The 24,414-nt window shown below is 41.8% G+C and overlaps 1 protein-coding gene across 1 annotated transcript in view; it reads right to left on the reverse strand.

Moving 5' to 3' along the window:
- tulp4 (TUB like protein 4) overlaps positions 1-24,414 on the reverse strand; it is a 75,110-nt gene that overhangs the window by 33,524 nt on the left and 17,172 nt on the right. Inside the window, exons 2-8 of the mRNA XM_033025631.1 lie at positions 12,195-12,323; positions 9,557-9,718; positions 7,831-8,011; positions 7,347-7,481; positions 5,915-6,081; positions 3,273-3,497; positions 468-702 (exon numbers count right to left, since the gene is read on the reverse strand). Of these exons, the coding sequence (XP_032881522.1) occupies positions 468-702; positions 3,273-3,497; positions 5,915-6,081; positions 7,347-7,481; positions 7,831-8,011; positions 9,557-9,718; positions 12,195-12,323 (1,234 nt within the window). The remainder of the gene's footprint in view (positions 1-467; positions 703-3,272; positions 3,498-5,914; positions 6,082-7,346; positions 7,482-7,830; positions 8,012-9,556; positions 9,719-12,194; positions 12,324-24,414) is intronic.

The raw sequence follows: 24,414 nt of genomic DNA on the forward strand, positions 1-24,414 counted from the left end.
AGGATGAAACTTAATTATTAAGTGAGGACTAATCAAACTTCCATAGATTAAACAGATTCTGTAGCTTTCTTCAAAATGAAATCTAAACACACAGTTTGCAAGTATTACTGTAATTGCCAACTCTGGGACATCCACTCATTGAACTCTCACAAAATGTTGGAAACACATGAGCACCTTTCATCACGCCATTTAACCATATTCTCTTCAGCTCGAACAAAATGAGTAGCAGGCCGACCGTTCACCCTACCTCTCTCCACCTGCTAATTATTTCCAGCATTTTATTGTCATTTCAAATTTCCATTAATTACCAATAGTATTTGGGATACAACATAAAGGTACACAGCTAACTCGTGTCCTGAAATTCTCTCAATAGACTTTCAATATTCACCAACTAACGCGAAATGTGCCACAGAAAATTATTTCATTTTAAATTTGTGCTTTAGATTTAAATCAATAGCTGCACATACCTGATTTACCATCAGTTTTAGGGTCCATTATGACAAATTCTGGTCGAAGTTTGCTTATTCTCCTTCCTTTCAAAATTGGCACTAGACCACCCAAGTATTCCAGGTACAGGGTGTAGCATGGACCTCCTACTTCTGGGTCATCTTCTGTACGCTTCATAGTGCAGTGCAGTCTTTCATTTCCTGATGTCGGGTAGCTGACAAAATCCCGCATATTATTTGGGTCTGGTATGGGGGGCTAAACAAAGATAGCAACAATTACTTAAATAACCAATTCATGAGCATTACATTTCTGACAATAACATGGTTTCTACACTATAAAGTTAGAATTCTAGCGAGTTTTCGTATTTGCTGATTTTCATTCAACTTTAAAAAAAAATGTTCACAGGATGCATCACCACAATTTATTGAACCTGCCCAATTCCTGCTGAACTGAGGAAACATCAAGAGTCATGTCAAGAGTGTTTTATTGCCATATGTCCCACATATGTCCCAATGAAATTCTTACTTGCTGCAGCACAACAGAATATGTACACATAGTACATAACGGGAGAAAAAAAAGAGTAACCCACGTCAGACTGGGAATGCATGGCAGGTTTCCTTACCCTATGGACATTATTGTGATTATTGAACCATGAGGTTTATACAACAATCCAGTCAGTTAATATTACTAAGATTACTTTTTAGATTCCAGGTTTATTTGAAACCCTATGTCCACCAAAATGAAAACAGTGCATCAGTAATGCTCCCTCTAAACTATTGCAGCAACAAATCCAAATCTTGAAAAACGGTTTGTAACACTCCATCTATCTCACAAATTTATGCACATATGGTGGAACAGTGGTGCAACTAGTGCAGGTGCTGTTTCACAGCACCAGAGATCTAGGTTCAATCCTGACCCCGGGTGCTGTTTGTGTGGAGATTGCACATTGTCCGTGACCGCGTGGGTTTCCTCTGGTTTCTTTCCACATCCCAAAGGCGTGTGGGTTTGTAGGTTAATTGGCCTCTGTAAATTGGCCCATAGTGTGTAGGGAGTGGATGAGAAAGTGGGATAACATAGAACAAGTGTGACAGTCGGCATGAAGTCAGTGGGCCGAAGGACCCGTTTCCATGCTGCATCTTGAAAAATAACTACATTGGAGCAATAGACCAGTTTAACTGCATTTCCGCATCAACTTTGCTGTGTCTGAGACTCCAAATTAATATTGTTATCAAACTGTTGACATGTTACATGGTGATTTCATGCGTCATGAAGTCAGTCGAGACTGCCAAAATACTATCACACAACCCATGAAGTGAAAAACAGGCTTTTATCTTATCGTACTGAGTATTCAAGCACAGGTATTAAAAATAAAAGATCAATTTGATGATTCTCTTTAATACCCAATATTTTTCTGTCAGTCTGTCAGAAAAAAATATGCAGCTTTATAACATTCATTCTAAAATAGAATTGGAAAAGGCTTCATATTTGTTGATTCCTGACTCGATACCTGGCTTGGTCTTATATTGGATGCTATTTAACACAGTGTTTGATGATAAACCCAGTTCCACCAGCACTGTGAAACAACATGGTACTAAATAGTCAATTGATTATCTGGGTCCATATGAAGGAACTGATTGGGAATTGGTCACAGGACTCAACCCTGTGGGGCCAGGCCCCTGCTCTTCAATCTGCTACACCTTTGTAATGTTATTTAAATTATAACATTTGCGACATACAAAAATAATTACAAATATAAAATATATCAAATCTAGGTCAATAAACTGTTCAATCAACTCCCACACAATTAGCCTTAAACTACTCGAGTAAAGATGGGTAGAATAAAATTGCTGATTCCAGATTCAGCAATGGTTTATTTACAGGCAGTAAACAACCCATAATTAAGAGTGATCTCAACACGACAAACCTTATAAATAATGATGCTTATGCAAATAAACCCTGTGTGCCTAAATGCGTTTGCTGTTGTATTTATAATATGATATGATTTGGTATGGCATACTATGGGATGGGATACCAAAAAAAAAATGTTCCTCTTGCATCTTGGTACATGTGACAATAATAAACCAAGACCAAGCAAGTTAAAAAAACCTAAACTGTTGGACTCATGAGCATCCATAGTCATAGAGCATAAAAACAGGCCCTTCGGCCCAACTTGCACATGCTGATCAAGATGTTCCATCTACGCTAGTCCCACCTGCCTGCGTTCAGCCCATATCCCTCTAAACCCTTCTTTGATGTTCCCTGCAATTATCCTAAATGATGTTCTATAAGGCTTTTTATGAACTAAGTTATTACAGAACTAAGTAATGGATAACATTATTTAAATAATTTTGAGATATTAGATTGAGAGTGATTGTTGATGCAGAATTAGCAACTGGCATAGTTACTGTCCTTAAAAAGGCCACACTTCTTTAGAAAGTGAAAGACATGGAAAATCTCCCTCCTGCACTAATTAGTTGAGAAGATATATTGGCTATATAGTAATGAAAACTGATGAGGGATGATGCAGGTAAATTAAATGGTAATATCCAAGAAGAGTTATTATACAGCACTATAGGGATACATAATACACGCTCGACTCCATAACATTTGGAAAGACGACACTATTTCTACTTTTATTTCTGCAAGTTAAACTAGACTTATTCTAGAAGTGTGCAGTGTATGCATGTGAATATAACAGAATACTCATCTTACATCAGTGCCATTATGTATTTGAAAGTAACAAATTTGATGCGGCATATTTAACATTTCAAAATATTTGGCACTGACAATAAAAGGCTCTGCAGCGTGATGCTTACGATTTATACCTTAATTGTTGATACAAAGGCAGCAGTGAGGTACGAGCAAAGACGAGGTGGAAGTGTTAATTTACTGAAGTCTTTCTCATCACGAAGTGCGACGACAATAGCCTGCTGACATAACAGTTGTAAATTGGCAATCCTGTGTTCCACACGAACAACGTACAGGGCAGGTCCAGAAGACAAGAACAAACGGGAGTCACGGTGACCCCAACAGATGGCTGTAATAGGACGCTGAGAAGGAAACAAAAAGAATTTATGCTGATTTGCACCAATTTTATTTGCACACAATCCATTTAAATTATCTTGGGTCAGGCTCAGAGCCATTTTACAATTACTAATTCCCTATTGTCTTTACAAGATGCAAGATGATTGGCTATATGTGACAAAGAACACAGAACCATACAGCACAGGAATGGGCCCTTCGGTCCATAATGTTTATTTGTTGTGCATGATGCGTAGTTAAACTGAGAGGGAGAAGTTGGATAGACTTGATACAAGTACATAAAATTATGAGAGGCACAGATTGGGTACAGTCAGAAACATTTTTGCAGTGTGGAAATGTCCAGCACCAGAGGGTCCAACTATAAAGAGAGGGAGAGAATTTAATGGAGATGTGCAGGGAAAGTTTTATTTTACACAGCAAGTGGTGGGGGTCTGGAACACATTGCCAGGGGTATTGGTGAAGGCAGATATGATAGTGGTGTTTAAGAGGCCTTTAGATAGGCACTTGTAAGTGTAGTGAATAGAGGGATATGGGTCATGTACAAGCAGATGAGATCAGTTTAACTAGGCATCATGCTTGGAATAAGCAACATGGGACAAAAAACTCGTTCCTATGCTGTACTATGTTCTATGCAACAGATTATTAGGGTTGGGAGTTTGCGGCATTGGATAGATTACTGGATTCTGCCAAATGAAACATGGTTAGGAGGAGAGGAGGTGGGGGCTAACTGAAGGGCGACGATGTGGAGTTAGGATGATGCTGAGGTTTATTCTGAACTATTTTGGAAATATTGAAACATCTTTCAAACACTGTCTGCAAGGATTGAGCAGCACAAAGGACATTGGTCCTGAAGTTAGAGAAGATTGATGTAGGTTTTCAGTTGGGGATAAACAATGGAAAACAAAATTAACTTTGTTTTTTAGTTCATCCCATAGATGTTACGTTCATGTTTTTTTTCCATATATGTTCCTCTCTGCCACATGATACCAACAAGACAAGTAGCACCTTCAATTCTTCATTACTTTTCTAATAGAGAATCACTGAGTAAAAGTCACACAGCACAGAAACAACTTTGACCCAACTCATCCATGCTGACCAAGATGCCTCATCTACGCCAATCCCATTTGCTCATGTTTGGTCCATATCCCTCCGAACCTTTCCTAATACAATCCTCCTCATTATCTACACCGCCACAATGTTTTTGGCACATCCAAAAATCACCTGATAACATATTCCAAATTACCAGAACAATGATCAATTTAAGAATAAAAAACTTTGCAAGGCATGTAATCGGACTTCTCTTCTACGTTCAAAAAATGCCCGACAACCTACGATACTTGTATTAAACCAGATGTGTTAGGTTGTTGGCAATTCTTTTGTTGAGACTTCTAAACATACTTTGTTTGGATAAGAAATGCGTAGAACAGTAATAATCGGTAAAATCCCCAAAACATAAATATATTCCTCTGAAAATACCAACTAAAATGGTCTTTTCTCGGCTGCTAGGATCTTGCATAACCAGCATCCTCAAAGAAACTGTGACCTTTTACATAAAACACTAAAGACTTGCTATTTTCAGAAATCATTCATTGACTCCTTCACCTAGCCAAAACAGCATGTTATCTTTTCTTGCATGTTGACCTCACAGTGCACATAACTGCCAACCATATTTACTCACTGGTTTGTAACTCAATTAAAATTGTTCATTACATGTGGAAAATAAGAGTAAATAGGCTAACTTTCCCTTTTTACTGAAAAGCATACACAAGCATACACACAAGCATTTGATAGGGAGAGGACTGAATACGATAGTCAGCATGGTATTGTACGTGGGAAATCGACTATCACGAATTTGATTGAGTTTTCTGTAGAAGTGACGAAGAAGATCGATAGGGCAGTGCAGTATAAATTGGCTACATGGACTTCAGCAAGGTCAGCTGGCCTATAAGGTTAGGCCACATGGGATTCAGGGCAAGCTGGAGAGTTGGATACAAAATTGGCCTGAAGGTAGGAGACAGAGGATGGTGGCAGAAGGTTGCTTTCAGACTAGAGGCCTGTAACAAGTGGTGTGTCACAGGGATCGATGCTGGGTCCATTATTGTTTGTTAATTATATGGACGATTTGGATGAGAATGCAGGCGGCATGGTTAGTAAGTTTGCAAATGACACTATAATTGTGACAGCTATATTTATCCTCAAGGCTGCCTCAGAATAATATTTTCTGAGGTGGAAACAAAAACACATGAGCTAACATTGTGCATTTGACCAATCGACTATTTTTCAAAATAAACAAAGAATATCGAATTATGCTTGAGCCTTCAACTCCTAATACTTTCATTTTCTGTGAAACTGATAAAAGTACATTTTAAAGTATTAAAGTTAACATTTAACAATGCCAGAAAATGACTGGTGAATCCTTATATACCTGGGTGGGACTTTCCAGTGTGTAAATATGTTCTCCATGGTTATTAAAGAATTTAACAGCAGCGTTTTTCACTACTGGAACGTTTCCCGATTCGTAAGATTGACTCTGCCTTTCTATGCCTGCGACAGCGAGCAGATCCCCCTGGGTACTCCACTGTACGACTACATCTGGAACAGAGAGGCAGACAAAATTTGCACACAACAGCAACACACAAACATACGAGAAATAATAAATTATCAGTGGTACTAGGTAATCAAATATAGGTAACCAATTATAAATAGAAGATAGCATAGTGCAGCACAGGAGCAGCCCACGATGTCTGTCGTACATGATGCCAAGTTTAGTTTAGAGATACAGCACGGAAACAGGCCCTTCGGCCCACCGAGTCCGCACCGACCAATGATCCCTGCACATTAACACTATCCTACACACACTAGGGACAATTTACATATATACCGAGCCAATTAATCTACATATCTGTACGTCTTTGGAGTGTGGGAGGAAACCAAAGATCTCGGAGAATAACCACGCGATCACGGGGAGAACGTACAAACGCCGTACAGACAGCACCCGTAGTCAGGATCAAACCCGTGTCTCCGGCGCTGTAGGCAGCAACTCTACTGGTCTACCACTACGCCACCGTGGCCACCAAGTCTAACTCCCATCTGCTTGCACATAACCATATCCATCCACCTATCCAAAAGACTCTTAAATGTCATATCTAATGCCATTTCAGATCTGCTTCCCCCATCATCCATCCTTGGAGCCCTTTCCAGGCATTGAATAAATTAAAAAAACTTGCCTCGCATAACTCCCTTAAACTTTGCCCCTCTCCCCTTAAATTTATGCCCTCTAGTATTTGATATTAGGAAATGAATCCTTAGATCCTAGGAAGAAAATTCTGATTGTCTGTCCTACCTATGTCTCAATTTTGTATACTTCTATCAGATCTCCCCTCAACCTTCGACATTCCAGAGAAAACAACCTAAGTTTATCCAACCTCTCATTGTGCCAATGCCCCCCAATCCAGGTACCATTCTGGTAAACCTCTTCTGCACCCTTTCCAGAGCCCCCACATTCTTCCTGCAATGGGGCTACCAGAACTCCACAACATTCCTTCGCAATTTTATGATTCTGGAATCTCTACAAATCTGTAGCCTAAATATCACAGGTATTGCCCAACAGAAATTTATTTCAACTGAAATGCTGAACAGGAAACAGTCAGTTTGATTTTGTTAATTATTCTTGTATCCATAATAAATTTAAAGTCTTATAACAACACTATGTCATGGAACAAGGAAACAGTGTTCTATCTTAGATACAAAGAAATTAAATTTGTTGTGGAATCATACACTTGCAGCCAAAAGAAAAACAATATTTGACTAATATACTAAGCTACCAGCTCCCACTTCACTGAAACTGTATTTCTCACCTTTCATATCAGAGCGGATTACAGTGGGTGACAAATCATCATAGTTGTTCATCATGCTGATATCCCCAGACGTGAAGCTAACAGTCAGTAGCGGCTTGCTGTTTTGAATTGGTAAGGGATATATTGCTGGACCATCTGCAACAAAGGTTACAAAGTGACTAGTTTAGACATACAGCCCCGAAACAGGACCTTCAGCCCACCTAGTCCATGCCGACCATCGACCACATGTTCACACGTTTCTATATTATCCCACTTTCTCATCCACTCCCTGCACACCAGAGATAATTTACAAGAGGTCAATTAACCTACAAACCTGCACGCCTTTCGGATATGGGAGGAAACTGGAGCACCTGGAGGAAACCCATGCTGTCACAGAGAGAACTTACACAATAGTTTGTAACCATGAAAATTCTATTTCTGATATTTCCAGCAAAGATTATAGTTGAGCCCAGAAATGTGCTAAGTTAGGGAGACATACAGATACCTTGCGGTGGTGAGTAGTCATCAGAATCAGTGTCACTCTCACTACTGTCCTCCACCAGGAAGCTGGGGTAATTCCAGGACATTCCCACAATACCTTGAGATTCATGGAGTAATACATGAGCTAGCATACGTCCATGGCAGTCCATCACTATCACTTGCCCATCAGCTGTACCAAATAGCACCTACATCGAGATACAAAGTGAACAATTATTCAAAGGAACAAGAGCATTTGCTACATATATTTCAAAATACTGAGAGGCTCATGCAGGATATTAAAAAAAACTATAACCAGGTAGTAATTATATAGAAGATAAGCACAAACATCTTGGCTTACAATAATTAGTTATAATTAGTTTGTTTACAAGAATTAGACATACTGATAGAAATTCCACCTCATCTCCCTCCGAAATGGGTGACCCTTTATCCTGAAATTGTGTCACCTCATTCCAGATACTTCCCACTGTGGATACATCCTCTCAGTACCCATTCTGTTAAGGCCCCTCAGTGAGCAGTATAGTGGAGCAGCAGTAGATTTGGAGCAGTGGCAGCACCAGAGACCCGGGTTCGATCCTGATTATGGGTCAGTATGTTCTCCTTGTGTTCGCGTGAGATTTCTCCGTAGCTCCAGTTTGCTCCCACATACTAAAGGTGTGCAGGTTTAGAGGTTAATTAAGAAGGGATTTGATAAGACATTTCAATAGAAGGGAGTCAAGAGTCAGGAAAGAAGCACACCCAAAGGGCTGATTGGCCTATTCCTTCCCATTTTCTTATGTTCTTTCATGATAAATGATTACTTTTCAGACTAAACGATGGTAAATAGTGGTTTTCCCTCATGGTCAGTGTTGGGACCATGTTTTTTTCTACTACAAGTAGTGCATGTGTGATCGTTGGTTGGCACAATATTGGTGGGCCAAAGGGCCTGTTTCCACTCTGTATCTCTAAAACTAAAACTGGAAGGTCTTTGACAGGAAGCAGAATAGATTGACCAGAATAATTTCCAGAGTAATTAGAGGTTTTTGTTAGAAGTTAGATTGGAAACATTGGGCCAGCTTTCCTTGGAACAAAAGAGGCGGAGGGCGATTTTAAAATCTGTGGATGATTATGACACGTCTGGGGAAGATATTCCCATTAATGGAGTGGTCATAAGTTCAAACTTGCAGTCCATGAGTGGTGGCAGTGGAGATGACTGCTGACTTCAAGGGGAAACTGATAGGCAAGTGAAGGAAATAAATTTGCATGGCAACAGCGGAATGGAATTGTCTGCATTGCACTCCAGAAATAGACACTGACTCGGTGGGCCAAATAGCCTTCTCCTGTGCAGTCATGGTGGAGCAGGGGTAGAGTTGCTGCCTCACAGCGAATGCAGCGCCAGAGACCCGGGTTTGATCTCGACTACGAGTGCTGTCTGTATAGAGTTTGTACGATCTCCCCGTGACCTGCATGGGTTTTCCCCGAGATCTTCGGTTTCCTCCCACACTCCAAAGATGTACGAGTTTGTAGGTTAATTGGCTTGATAAATGTAAAAATTGTCCCAACTGGGTGTAGGATGGTGTTAATGTGCGGAGATCGCTGGTCTGCGCGGACCCAGTGAGCCGAAGGGCCTGTTTCCACACTGTATCTCTTACAACTAAACTGTGGCAATGATGATAACTTTAAGAAAAAAATTGAGCACATTTTTGGTAAAACATTGCAATTTTTAGATGTCTAAATACAGTACTGAATGATACCTGTTGGTCATCAGGTGTCCATATTCCACAAGTAATCTGGCTGTCCAAATTAATCTCAGACGACCAGTGACGTTGTCCACTGACAGATCCGACCAGAACAAAGCCATCCCGGTACGAAATGAGTGCCTGAGTACCATCGTGACTCCAGGTAAAGTCACTCACCTGGAAAACAGAAATGGAGGGGTAAAGTCAATTGCCACATTGACACTGTTTTATTCATTGTATGGCAGTTCTGGGCTATATTATTGAGGGTCATTGACCAGAAACATCAACTGTTTCTCCTCTCATTTGTACTGCCTGATCTGTTGAGCATCTTGAAGACTTTCTGATTTTAGTTCAGATTCCCAGCATCTGCAGCTTTTGTTCTTGGACATGCCCATCTTCTAATCACTTACTTGAATCAGTATTTTATCGGTATTAGGTTTTCAATATGATTTACGATTTTATATCCCTACTAACTGAACAAGAATTTTTTCTGTCTTTATAAATAATCCAGTCCAAATCGAGGCATTACCGCTATACCACTTCCCTTTACAGAGCTTCAATGTTGCTTTCTGCAGAAGGCAGAATCAAGGGACTAACATACAGTTGGCATTTCCTTCACTGTTATTGTCACAGTATAACAATTTGCAATGCTGAGTCTATCATAATAGATTTTTCTCAACTCCTAACTAATGGAACAATCCATTCTTTATTTCAATGTGCAGTAATCTATTCACCAGCCTAAGTCCTGACTGGGCTCAGCAAAGATACATGCAGGGAGCCATAGGCCCAGGATCAGATACTCAGTGGATTAGAGACCAGAGGCCCAGAGTACAATTTGGAATGTTCTCTGGCACCACTGGCACATCAAAGAGAATTGAAAAATTGCAGTCACTGATTGTATGAACCTTTCTATACATTTGTCACTTCCAGCTGCCTCTCAATATGGCCATTTATGTGGAATAAAATGATTTAGCGGTCCCACTATTGAATTCAGCAGATGTCCAGATATGCTGATATTCTGCCAGTCCTCTCTACCTCAACGACTCTCATATGCATGTTTTAGAAACATTGGTTTTGCTAACATCTAATGAACATTTTTACAATGATGGTCCTACCTAAATTTGGCCTAATTCTTGGGATGTTTTATCATAGGAGGCTTTTGTATATATAAATAAACTCCAGTTCTGATTCAACTGTTTCACTCAACATTTAAAGTTCACACGGGTACTCTCTCAAATTGAACATGAAGTGCTTTCCAGAAGAGTGTTCAAGTCAAAAAAAGGTTTCCAGGAATAGACAAACTACACCAGAACATCATTTAGGTGGAGAGTCAACAGCTTCAGATACCTGGGCATGCATATCTATGCCCAGTACATTGATGTAATCACAAAGAATGCATTATCAAAGCCTCAACTTCCTCAGAAGTTTGAAGAGATTCTGCATGTCACTGAATACACTACCAAACTTCTACCTGTATACAGCAGACAGTATACTGACTAGTTGCATCATGGTCTGGTTTGTAACACAAACACCCAAGAAGGAAGGAGAAGAAAGTGATGGCCATTGCCTGGACTATCGTGGGTATTGGGGTCTCCACCAGTTGCCTAGTGGAAACAAAGCCTCAAAAAGGCAGCTAATCTCAAAGACCTACACCTCACTGGCCACGCTCAAATATTCCTTCTATCTTTGGGAAGAAAGTACAGGAGCCTGAGAATCGTGTCCTCTGGGTACAAGAATAGCTTTTTCCCATCAACCATCACGTTCTTCTTCCACGCTGTGCAGCCCTAACCACGAGCCTACCTCAGCAACAATCTACTATGGATATAGTTTAGGTTGTGTAGTTTGGTTTGCATTATTATGGTCAGGTTATCTAGTAATGCTGATAATTTATTGTATTATTAATTATTGTACATTTATTTGTTGAGTTTGTGTTAATGTGGTGGTCAGGCTGGAGCAAGTAAAGATTTCACTGCTCCATTCCCAATGCATATGACAATTAAGCACGCGACTCTCTTGAAAAGAACAGTCATGCAGATGAATAATGCATCAAGTGGGTGTTAAAACAGTGCCATGGGGAAACAGATACAAATTCTAAAAATGTTCATCTTAAGTTCATCTTCAACCCACTTTGGAAAAGGCTGACTGATAAATTAGTACCTCAAGTAAAAAGAATATCATGTCAATTTATAAATGTATTATCCCCATGATGAAACTTCAAAATCACAAAATCAACGTATCGTATTTTAATCTTTTGAGAGTTTTAAGAGTCAGGTCGGGGGGGGGGGAGTTCCGCCTCGCCACGGGTACCATGCAATCCCGTGCTACCTGCTCAATGGTCGGATAGTCGGCGACTAAACCGTCTCCCCCACCTGGTTTGCCAGGTGAGGAGGGGGCTGTTGACCCCCAGCAGGACCAAAAACAAGATCTGTCAAAGGGCAGATGAGCTCCTAGCGAGCCAACGGCCATCCACACTTCAGTAGAATTGCGATCACTGTCGTACATAGCATTGTAAGGCACCGTGCCCGGTGATGTTTTCAACGATGATGATGATGATGATGATGATGATGATGATGATGATGATGATGATTTAGTGGTTTTGAGTGGAAACATTAAAAAAGACCAATTTCAAATATTTCATACTGAAGATATTTACCTGTGCTCCACGGTCATTGACCAGCTCAACTGACCACCTGCCTTCATACTGAATCCACACAAAAATTCCTCCATCGGCATCACATGTTGCAAGTTTCTGAAATGGCTCATTCCAGCGCACAAGCACCACCTGAAAACAACCGGCAATAATTAAGTCCATAAATTACATTGGGGCAACAAGAATATCAGAAGCTAGACGTACAAGATCAGAATCAGAAAAGATCAAGAGCCCAAAATCAAAGATTAAAAGCTTCAAAATTCTAAAATGCTTTAACATGACATTTAATACTAAATATAGTAAAACCTGCAATAAAAACAAAAAATGCCAGAAATACACAGTAAGTTTGGCAGTATAGAGAGAAATAGTTAATTTTCATTCATGGTAAATAACATTTCAAATTTTGTATGGTCAAACTAATTGCATAAAACAGAACCATTTTGCAAAATTTTATGTTTGGTTTCATTAATATGACTGGAATAAGAATGCAATAACACACCTTTAGTATTTAAAATACTTTAGCACATGCTGAATTCTACATCCCTTTTTGTACAATTCTTATTTGGATTAGACAATTCCAGCATCTATTTGATTAAGGCAGCTAAACGTTTCAGAAACGAAAATCCAAGGACATCTTAGAAGCAACATAGATGTAACCATAAACTATGAAGAACATCACAAAGGTATCGCAGTATAAGGAACAGAACGGCCAGGTTTTGCAACAGCTTCTTCCCCCAAGCCATCAGACTCTTGAATTCCATATAAAGTGCCGCCACTATCAACTATTTTATCTTTTTATCTATTTTATCTTCTTATCTATTTTATCCTTTTGTTATTTTATGTTCCACGGTGAGCCAGATGCACCAACATTTTGTTCAGATTTGCATTTGTTGGTGTATTTTTGAATGACAATAAAGTCTTGATTGATTGAACATAATAAGTGTCAGTCTGAACTGAAATAATAAGGATTAACAATTATTTAAAATGATCAAGATTAACAAAAGCATGCTGACTTTTATTGGGGGACAAACTTCATCAAATATTCAAAAAATGTAATTATTGAGAAAATTACTGGAGACACAAGAGAACCATGACTTTAAAACATTAACCATAAATTTCACAAAAATGTTTCTGGTTTAACAACCTTTAGCAAAGATAAATAGCTTTCAGATAATTGGATTTTGAATCCAATGAGTAATTTAGGGATGTGGTTGGAACAAAAACAAATGAAATTATAAAGCACCGAGTTGGAACTTCATTTATTCTTTGCTGTTTAAATGTAGACAAAATACAACTTCAAGCTCAAAATGCTGGAGTAACTCAGCAGGTGAGGCAGCATCTCTGGAGAGAAGGAATGGGCGACATTTTGGGTCGAGACCCTTCTTCAGACTGATGTCAGGGGAGTGGGCGGAGCAGAGGTAGAATGTAGGCGGAGACAGTAAGACTAGTGGGAGAACTGGGAAGGGGATGGAGAGGGAAAGCAAGGGCTATCTGTTCTTCTTCTTCTACTTCTTCTTTGGAGTTTTACGGCAGCCGGCATCCACAATGTTGCATTGTTGCCACCTTCTGGCTTCATTCCACAGTACTCATGTCTTTATATTAGATCCTTTTTATAAGCCCAGAGGCCCTCAAGAAATCAAACAACAACTTTATTCCTTTTCCTTTCGGGCTATCTGAAGTTAGAGGTCAATGTTCATACTTCTGGGGTGTAAACTGCCTAAGCGAAATATGAGATGCGGTTCCTCCAATTTGCGCTGGGCCTCACTCTGACAATGGAGGAGGCCCAGGACAAAAAGGTCAGATTGGGAATGGGAATGGGAGGGGGAGTTGAAGTGTTGAGCCACCGAGACATCAGGTAGGTTAAGATGGACTGAGCAGAGGTGTTCAGCAAAACGATCGCCGAGCCTGCGCTTGGTCTCACCGATGTAGAGGTTGACACCTGGAACAGCGGATACAGTAGATGAGGTTGGAGGAGGTGCAAGTGAACCTCTGCCTCACCTTGAAAGACTGTTTGGGTCCTTGGATGGAGACGAGGGGGGAGGTAAAGGGACAGGTGCTGCATCTCCTGCAGTTGCAGGTGAAAGTTCCTGGGGAGGGGGTGGTTTGGGTGGGGAGGAGTTGACCAGGGAGTTTCAGAGTGAGCGGTCTCTGCGGAAAGCAGAAAGGGGTGGAGATGGGAAGATGTGGCCAGTAGTGGTTTCCCGTTGGAGGTGTTTCCAGGTTCTTGGTCACCTCCCTGACCAAGGCCCTTCTCCCCGATTGCCCAGGCAGCCATCTCTATGAAGCGTCCTGGTGGTTCCAAAGTTCTTCCATTTAAGAATGATGGAGGCCACTGTGTTCTTCGGGACCTGCAATGCTGCAGAAATTGTTTTATACCCTTCCCCAGATCTGTGTCTCGATACAATCCTGTCTTGGAGGTCTACGGACAATTCCATTGTCTTCATGACTTGGTTTTTGTTCTGACATGCACTGTCAACTGTGGGACCTTATATAGACAGGTGTGTGCCTTTCCAAATCATGTCCAATCAATTTAATTTACCACTGGTGGACACCAATCATGTTGTAGAAACATCTCAAGGATAATCAATGGAAACTGGATGAACCTAAGCTCAATTTTGAGTGTCATAGCAACGGGTCTGAATACGTATGTAAATATGATATTTCAGTTATTTATTTTTAATTACTTTGCAAATATTTCTAAACACCTGTTTTCACTTCTTCATTCTGGGGTATTGTGTGTAGATTGATGATTTTTAAAAGAATGAATGTAACCCATTTTAGAATAAGGCTGTAACGTAACAAAGTGTGGAAAAAGTGAAGGGGTCTGAATACTTTCTGAATGCACTGTATGGACTGGAGGTTGTGAATAACATCCTGAAAGCTTCTTCTATGGCTGAGTGGTGATGGGTTATGAAATCCCAATGGCAAGTGGGGCTGTTACCATTATTATGAAATGCTACAGGGCAATCTTTCTTGCTGCACCTCAGCTCCAATAAATCTTCCATGGGAGTGGAGCTATGAAAGGAGATTCAAATATTCTTTATTCTGCTCACATGTATTGTGTGCTAGGATTTGCTGTCAAAATATCGACAATACCCATTATTTACCCACAATATCAGTAGTGTGATCAAGCAGAGGCAGATTTGTCATTGAATCTATTTGTCATTAAAAAGCCATGTTACGAAATGGAATGAAAGGTGTGAAGATTACAGGGAAGTGGCACTGAAGATTAATATCATTGAATAGTTCAGCAGGCGTGAAAAGCTGAATGGCATACTCCTGGTTCCATTCCCCCCCCCCCACCCCCCCACTCTTTCCTGTACCCCCCCACCCCTGGTCGCATTCATTTCTCCATTCTGATCTATGCTATTTGCCTAGTCTATTAGCTGTTAATCTGGATGTGGCACCACGGTGGTTAAATGAATTAACACAAACCTGAAATCACAAGGCCATGTCTAACAGATGGCAACAATCAAAATACTGCAGATGCTGAAAATTTGGCACAAAACAAAATGCTGTAAAACTCAGAATGCCTTAGTTACTTGTTCATTTCTTTACTGTCGCTAATTTCACACGTATTCACCTTTCCCAGACCTACGTTTTGCCATTCATTAATGCCTTTATACCCCATTTCACCCTCTGCTTTATCACCCTCGAGCCTGGCATCAGGAAACATGGACGTCTACAAGGCAGAGTCCTACCGACTGCGAAGGGCGGTGAAGGACGCAAAGAGAAGGTACAGAGACAAGATGGAGTTACAGATGGAGCAGCAGGACACCAGAAGCCTGTGGCAGGGGTTACGGATTGTAACCAACTACCGGAGCACCCCTCCCTCATCCGCAAGTGCCGGCACCTCCCTAGCTGATGACCTGAACTCCTTTTACGCTCGTTTCGAGAGGGACAACACCACCTCAGGTCTGCCTACTATCGACAATACCGCCAGTGGGCTGGCTACCGAAGCTGAAGGGAGGAATGTGCACACATTCTCGCTGTCCGAGCACAACGTGAGGAGGGCGCTGACACGGGTGAACACGAGAAAAGCTGCAGGCCCCGATGGCATCTCGGGGCGAGTACTCAAGTCCTGTGCTACGCAGCTAGCTGCAGTGCTCACTACATTATTCAACCTCTCCCTGGACAAGTCCGTGGTCCCTGCCTGCTTCAAAAAATCCATCATTGTACCGGTACCAAAAAATGCCTCCCCAGCCTGTCTGAATGACTACCGTCCAGTGGCCCTTACCTCGGTAGTCATGAAATGCTTTGAGAGGCTGGTAAAGAAACACATCTGCACCTTCCTCCCTCGGAACATGGACCTGTTGCAGTTCGCATACCGTCCGAACAGATCCACGGACGATGCGGTCTCCCAGGTCTTGCACACCGCTCTCTCCCATCTGGACAGCCAGAAGGGGGGCTACGTGAGGATGCTGTTCATAGACTACAGTTCAGCCTTCAACACGATAGTCCCCACCAGACTGGCCGGGAAGCTAATGGAATTGGGGCTCAACACCTCCCTGTGTGCCTGGGTCCTGGACTTTCTCACCGCCAGGCCCCAGGTAGTCAAGATGGGAGGGAATACATCGAAGTCCCTCACCCTGAGCACAGGATCGCCCCAGGGTTGCGTCCTCAGCCCCTATTGTACTCCCTGTACACACATGACTGTGTGGCTAGGTTCAGCTCCAACTCAATAATTAAGTTTGCTGATGACACTGTGGTGGTGGGCCTGATCTCAGACAACGACGAGAAGGCCTACCGGGAGGAGGTGGCTGGTCTAGCACTCTGGTGCCAGGATAACAGCCTCCTCTTGAACATCAAAAAAAACGAAGGAGCTGATCATGGACTTTAGGAGGGCACATCATCTGAGGACGTACAGATGATGTGGATAAATGGGGGATCCTGTGGATAGGGTGAACTGTTTTAAATATCTGGGAGTCCACATCTCCGAGGATATGACATGGGCATCACACGCCTTAGCACTCGTGAGTAAGGCAAGGCAGCGCCTTTACCACCTCAGGCAATTGAGGAAATTCAGAGTGTCTCCGAGGATCCTCCAGTGTTTCTACGCAGCGGCGGTGGAAAGCATCTTGTCCGGGAACATTACCATCTGGTTTGGGAATTGCTCTGCCAAGGACAAGAAGGCTCTGCAGAGAGTAGTGCGTTCGGCCGAACGCACTATGGGAACTTCACTTGCCCCCCTGCAGGAACTATACATCAGGAGGTGCAACTCCAGAGCCAACAATATCATGAGAGACCCCTTCCACCCCTGCAATGGACTGTTCCAGCTGCTACGGTCAGGCAAACGCCTCCGTTGCCATGCGGTGAGAACAGAGAGGTTGAGAAGGAGTTTCTTCCCAGAGGCCATTCGGACTGTAAACGCCTATCTCACCAGGGACTAACTCTACTGAACGTTTTTCCTTCCATTATTTATTATGTAAAAGAATATGTGTGTTATGATTGTGTTTATAGTTTGTTTGGTTGGTTGTCTTTTGCACAAAAGTCCGCGAGCATTGCCACTTTCATTTCACTGCACATCTCGTATGTGTATGTGACAAATAAACTTGACTTGACTTGACTGTCATTCACTCGCCTAAAAACTGGCCATTTCACGGATCTTTCATTTTGCTCCCTTGCCCCCTCTCTCCCTTTGCTTTGCAATTTAAAACATGCTTTATCTCTAGCTATGCCCAAGGTAATTTCCTTGAAATGTTAACTTGTCTTTTTTGCTCCACAGATGTGGCTGTGACCCGCTGAGTATTCAAGCAATTTAAATTTATCATTTGTGTTAGATAATGTCAAAGAGTCTGCTTCAGAAAATTATGGTCTATGGCCAGGGTTATATTTTTTGGACAAGATTCCTTAATTATGACATCATTTATTGAAACTTTTCACGTGGTAATTGCTACATCAGTAACCATTATCACTCCTGGTTGTAGTCACGCGCACACATGATTGATCCATTCAACTTTAGATTAGCAGAGGGCAATTTGCCCAATGCAAGAATGCATATCTGATCTCCAAGTGTTTAAACAATTTAAACAGTGCACAAGCTTCTAATTGCAATCTGCTTGAGAGACGGGCAAGGACCAGCAAACCTTTCCGCTAACCACAGGAATATTGGAAATAATGGACAACACAAACAGTTCCTGTTTGCAATCAACAGCACTGAGGTAGAAACAACTTGTACAACAAAGACGACATTGCAGTCATATTTATAAAGTACTCACTCAACTGCCTTTGCATTACAATCAAGACGATAATTTGTTATTAGCATTCTGGAAGCAGAAGTGTTTCTATACACATACGAGATGTGCAGTGAAATGAAAGTGGCAATGCTCGCGGACTTTTGTGCAAAAGACAACCAACCAAACAAACTATAAACACAATCATAACACACATATTCTTTTACATAATAAATAATGGAAGGAAAAACGTTCAGTAGAGTTAGTCCCTGGTGAGATAGGCGTTTGCTTCCAGTTCCTCGTGCTGGCGAGAGCAGGAACAGGGAGATACGGGACCTGAACGTGTGGCTGAGGAACTGGTGCACGGGGCAGGGATTTAGATTCTTAGATCACTGGGATCTGTTTTGGGGTAAGGGGGATCTGTACAAAAGGGACGGATTGCATCTTAACAGGTGTGGGACCAGCATTCTGGCAGGCAGGTTTGCCACTGCTACACGGGTGGTTTTAAACTGAATAAGGGGGGTGGGGTGTCGAATGGGATAGTGGAGGATGGAGTTAAAGGGAAAGGGTTTCTTAAATGTGTGAGCGTAGAGACAGAGGGGTGTAAAATGAGGGTAGAAGCAATAGGTAGCAAGGTGAAAAGTAAAAGTGGCAGGTCGGCAAATCCAGGGCAAAAATCAAAAAGGGCCACTTTTCAGCATAATAGTATAAGGGGTAAGAGTGTTGTAAAAACAAGCCTGAAGGCTTTGTGTCTCAATGCAAGGAGCATTCGTAATAAGGTGGATGAGTTGAATGTGCAGATAGCTATTAACGACTATGATATAGTTGGGATCACGGAGACATGGCTCCAGGGTGACCAAGGCTGGGAGCTCAACATCCAGGGATATTCAATATTCAGGAGGGATAGACAGAAAGGGAAAGGAGGTGGGGTAGCGTTGCTGGTTAGAGAGCAGATTAACGCAATAGAAAGGAAGGACATTAGCTTTGAGGATGTGGAATCGATATGGGTAGAGCTGCAAAACACTAAGGGGCAGAAAACGCTAGTGGGAGTTGTGTACAGGCCACCTAACAGTAGTAGTGGAGTTGGGGATGGCATCAAACAGGAAATTAGAAATGCGTGCAACAAAGGTAAAACAGTTATAATGGGTGACTTCAATCTACATATAGATTGGGTGAATCAAATTGGCAAGGGTGCTGAGGAAGAGGATTTCTTGGAATGTATGCGGGATAGTTTTCTAAACCAACATGTAGAGGAACCAACGAGAGAGCAGGCTATTCTAGACTGGGTATTGAGTAATGAGGAAGGGTTAGTTAGCAGTCTTGTTGTGCGTGGCCCCTTGGGCAAGAGTGACCATAATATGGTTGAGTTCTTCATTAGGATGGAGAGTGACATCGTTAATTCAGAAACAAGGGTCCTGAACTTAAAGAAAGGTAACTTTGAGGGTATGAGACGTGAATTGGCCAAGATAGACTAGCGATTGATTCTTAATGGGTTGACGGTGGATATGCAATGGAAGGCATTTAAAGACTGCATGGATGAACTACAACAATTGTTCATCCCAGTTTGGCAAAAAAATAAATCAGGGAAGGTAGTGCATCCGTGGATAACAAGGGAAATCAGGGATAGTATCAAAACAAAAGATGAAGCGTACAAATTAGCCAGAAAAAGCAGCCTACCAGAGGACTGGGAGAAATTCAGAGACCAGCAGAGGAGGACAAAGGGCTTAATTAGGAAAGGGAAAATAGATTATGAAAGAAAACTGGCAGGGAACATAAAAACTGACTGCAAAAGCTTTTATAGATATGTGAAGAGAAAAAGATTAGTTAAAACAAATGTAGGTCCCTTGCAGTCAGAAACGGGTGAATTGATCATGGGGAACAAGGACATGGCAGACCAATTGAATAACTACTTTGGTTCTGTCTTCACTAAGGAAGACATAAATAATCTGCCGGAAATAGCAGGGGACCGGGGGTCAAATGAGATGGAGGAACTGAGTGAAATCCAGGTTAGCCGGGAATTGGTGTTAGGTAAATTGAATGGATTAAAGGCCGATAAATCCCCAGGGCCAGATAGGCTGCATCCTAGAGTACTTAAGGAAGTAGCCCCAGAAATAGTGGATGCATTAGTGATAATTTTTCAAAACTCTTTAGATTCTGGAGTAGTTCCTGAGGATTGGAGGGTAGCTAATGTAACACCACTTTTTAAAAAGGGAGGGAGAGAGAAAACGGGGAATTACAGACCAGTTAGTCTAACGTCGGTAGTGGGGAAACTGCTAGAATCAGTTATTAAAGATGGGATAGCAGCACATTTGGAAAGTGGTGAAATCATCGGACAAAGTCAGCATGGATTTATGAAGGGTAAATCATGTCTGACGAATCTTATAGAATTTTTCGAGGATGTAACTAGTAGAGTGGATAAGGGAGAACCAGTGGATGTGTTATATCTGGACTTTCAGAAGGCTTTCGACAAGGTCCCACATAAGAGATTAGTATACAAACTTAAAGCATACGGTATTGGGGGTTCAGTATTGATGTGGATAGAGAACTGGCTGGCAGACAGGAAGCAAAGAGTAGGAGTAAACGGGTCCTTTTCACAATGGCAGGCAGTGACTAGTGGGGTACCACAAGGCTCAGTTCTGGGACCCCAGCTATTTACGATATATATTAATGATTTGGACGAGGGAATTGAATGCAACATCTCCAAGTTTGCGGATGACACGAAGCTGGGGGGCAGTGTTAGCTGTGAGAAGGATGCTAGGAGGCTGCAAGGTGACTTGGATAGGCTGGGTGAGTGGGCAAATGCATGGCAGATGCAGTATAATGTGGATAAATGTGAGGTTATACACTTTGGCGGCAAAAACAGGAAAGTAGATTATTATCTGAATGGTGGCCGATTAGGAAAGGGGGAGATGCAACGCGACCTGGGTGTCATGGTACACCAGTCATTAAAAGTAGGCATGCAGGTGCAGCAGGCAGTTAAGAAGGCGAATGGTATGTTAGCATTCATAGCAAAAGGATTTGAGTATAGGAGCAGGGAGGTTCTACTGCAGTTGTACAGGGTCTTGGTGAGACCACACCTGGAGTATTGCGTATAGTTTTGGTCTCCTAATCTGAGGAAAGACATTCTTGCCATAGAGGGAGTACAGAGAAGGTTCACCAGACAGATTCCTGGGATGTCAGGACTTTCATATGAAGAAAGACTGGATAGACTCGGTTTGTACTCGCTAGAATTTAGAAGATTGAGGGGGGATCTAATAGAAACTTACAAAATTCTTAAGGGGTTGGACAGGCTAGATGCAGGAAGATTGTTCCCGATGTTGGGGAAGTCCAGAACAAGGTCACAGTTTAAGGATAAAGGGGAAATCTTTTAGGACCGAGATGAGGAAAACTTTTTTCACACAGAGAGTGGTGAATCTGTGGAATTCTCTCCCGCAGAAGGTAGTTGAGGCTAGTTCATTGGCTATATTTAAGAGGGAGTTAGATGTGGCCCTTGTGGCTAAAGGGATCAGGGGGTATGGAGAGAAGGCAGGTACAGGATACTGAGTTGGATGATCAGCCATGATCATATTGAATGGCGGTGCAGGCTCGAAGGGCCGAATGGCCTACTCCTGCACCTATTTTCTATGTTTCTATGTTTCTATGCCCCAAACACAATATCTTTCTCAAGTTAATTAATAACAGAAAATGGTGAAATCATGCAACAGATCAGGCAGAAGTTATCAGAAAAAAAGGTTAATGCTTCCCGATTTATTAAGGGGGTCTTTTATTTGAAACATTGGCTAGGTTTCTGTTTCTACAGATGACGCCTGGCCTGCCTAATGTTTGCAGTATTTCCCATTTGTATTTCAGATTTCTAGCACCATATTTTTTAACTTTCATCTACCACACCAGCATAGAATAAAGCATTATTGTGCAAACTCCAAAAACACCGTTACTCATAGAGACCCCAATACCGATTGCCTTTCCTTTCTCAGGCCCAGTGGAATATCATATAGTTGAATTGTTAACCAGCACACAACATTTGGTGGGAAATCAAAAGGCAACAGCCCCACAAAAGGGAAGGAAGTTAATACTTAAAGCCCTGTCCCACTGTACGAGTTCATTCAAGAGCTCTCTTTGCCCCGAGTACCTACGAGCGGCCATTACCGTAAATCTCAGAGTTCAAATCAGGGCAAACTCGGGAGAACTCTTGAATGAACTCGTACAGTGGGACAGGGCTTTTCAAATAAAAACAGTTGGTAGGAATGCAAATGGAGGGAGGATTCAGCAACTGAAGCAGCACTGCTAACCCAAGCATGTCCTTTATTCGTGCTGCATGGTAATGTTTTCACCAAGATATCCCCATAGCATAGTGGGAGTAATTTATTTGCATAACATTATAAATCATCATTAATTATTTACTTCTATTGCTAATGTTAGCCCTGTTGTAGTCACGCACCCTCATTATTTTAAATAATAATTTGCTTACTTCAAATTGGACAACTATAATCAGATCGACAAAAAAGATTGCAGATGCTGAAATCTTGAGCAAAACACATAGTCTTGGAGGATTTCAACAGGCCAGACAGCATCTGTTGAGGGAAATGGACAAATGTTTTGCGTCAGTCAGTCTTCCTCACCCGAATCCACCCATTTCCATTGCCTCTTTGTGCCAGCATACATCTCGCTGCTTTATCAGTCTGAAAGGTCCTGACCCAAACATCGACGGGCTATTTTCTTCCACAGATGCTGCCTAATCTGCTGAATTTATCCATTAGTTTGTTCTTTGTTTATAATCAGATATCATTGCATTAAGCAAGTGAAGAACGAGCATTTCTCACATTCATCATCATTGTTCTTTCAAATCCTAATGATAATAAGAACATCTCTGAAGTACCAGTTTTAGTAGTAGTTGCATTCCTCAGAATTCCACTTCATCATTAAATCACAGAATCTAGTGAAACTACATATCGTATATCATGTACAGGTCTGATCATCCTACCTAATACTTGCAATAGAGGGATACAGTAAAAGGTCATGTGATTGAATTCTGGTATGGGAGTATTATGTTTAATAGACCATAGGTGCAGGAGTAGGCCATCCAGCCCTTCGAGCCAGCATCGCCATTCAATGTGATCATGGCTCTATACATAAGAGATTATGTATAGAGAATCAATCAATATTCCCTAAAGTTTAGAGGGATGAGAGGTAAAGTCTTAAAGTCAATGTCATTCTGCATGGAAACAGCCCTTCGGTCCAACTTGCCCTTGCTGACCAAGATACTCCATCAACACTAGCCCCAACTGTCCATGTTTGACCCATATCTTCTAAACCCTATTCTTGTACTGGTCCAAATCTCTTAATATTATTATAGTACCCGTCTCAACTACCTCCTCTGGCAGCTCGTTCCAAATACCCACCATCCTCTCCATGAAAAGGTTGCCCCTCGGGTTTCTATTAAATCTTTCCCCTCTCACCTTAACCCATGTCCTTTTGTTTTTGATTCCCCTCCTCTAGGTAAATGTATTCTCCTCATATCCAATAAAATGGGTGGCATCGCAGATAGTGGAGATGGTTATCAAAAATTACAGCAGGAATTTGATCAGTTGGACAAGTGGGCTGAGGAATGGTTAGTGGAGCATTGGCTGCCTCGCCAACAGTCTGTCTGTCCTTTTCTTCCTTGTTGTTTTAATAGTATGTGTTAAATGTATGTTTTAGAGTTCTTTAGCTTTGTTTTATGTGGGGGAGGGGGAGGTTGGGCAAAACTTTTTTTAATCTCTTACCTCGATGGAGATGCGATTTTTTTCCATATCGTATCTCCGTCCACACTGTGGCCTAACATCGAGGAGTTGGCGGCCTCTTGCTGAAGATCGATTTGGGAGCTCCAACAGCGGGAGCCTGCGAACTTTAACATCGTGGTAAGAGACCGACCGGGAGCTCCAAGCCACAGGAGCTTTGATTGCCCCAACACAAGGGCCTCGATTGCTGACTGCAGGAGCTTCAATCGCCCCGACGGATTGTTCGACTGCCCCGACCATTGGAGAATAAAGACGGAAGAAGATTTGACTTTG

Source organism: Amblyraja radiata, chromosome 8, assembly GCF_010909765.2.
Source record: "Amblyraja radiata isolate CabotCenter1 chromosome 8, sAmbRad1.1.pri, whole genome shotgun sequence".
Lineage (NCBI taxonomy): Eukaryota > Metazoa > Chordata > Chondrichthyes > Rajiformes > Rajidae > Amblyraja > Amblyraja radiata.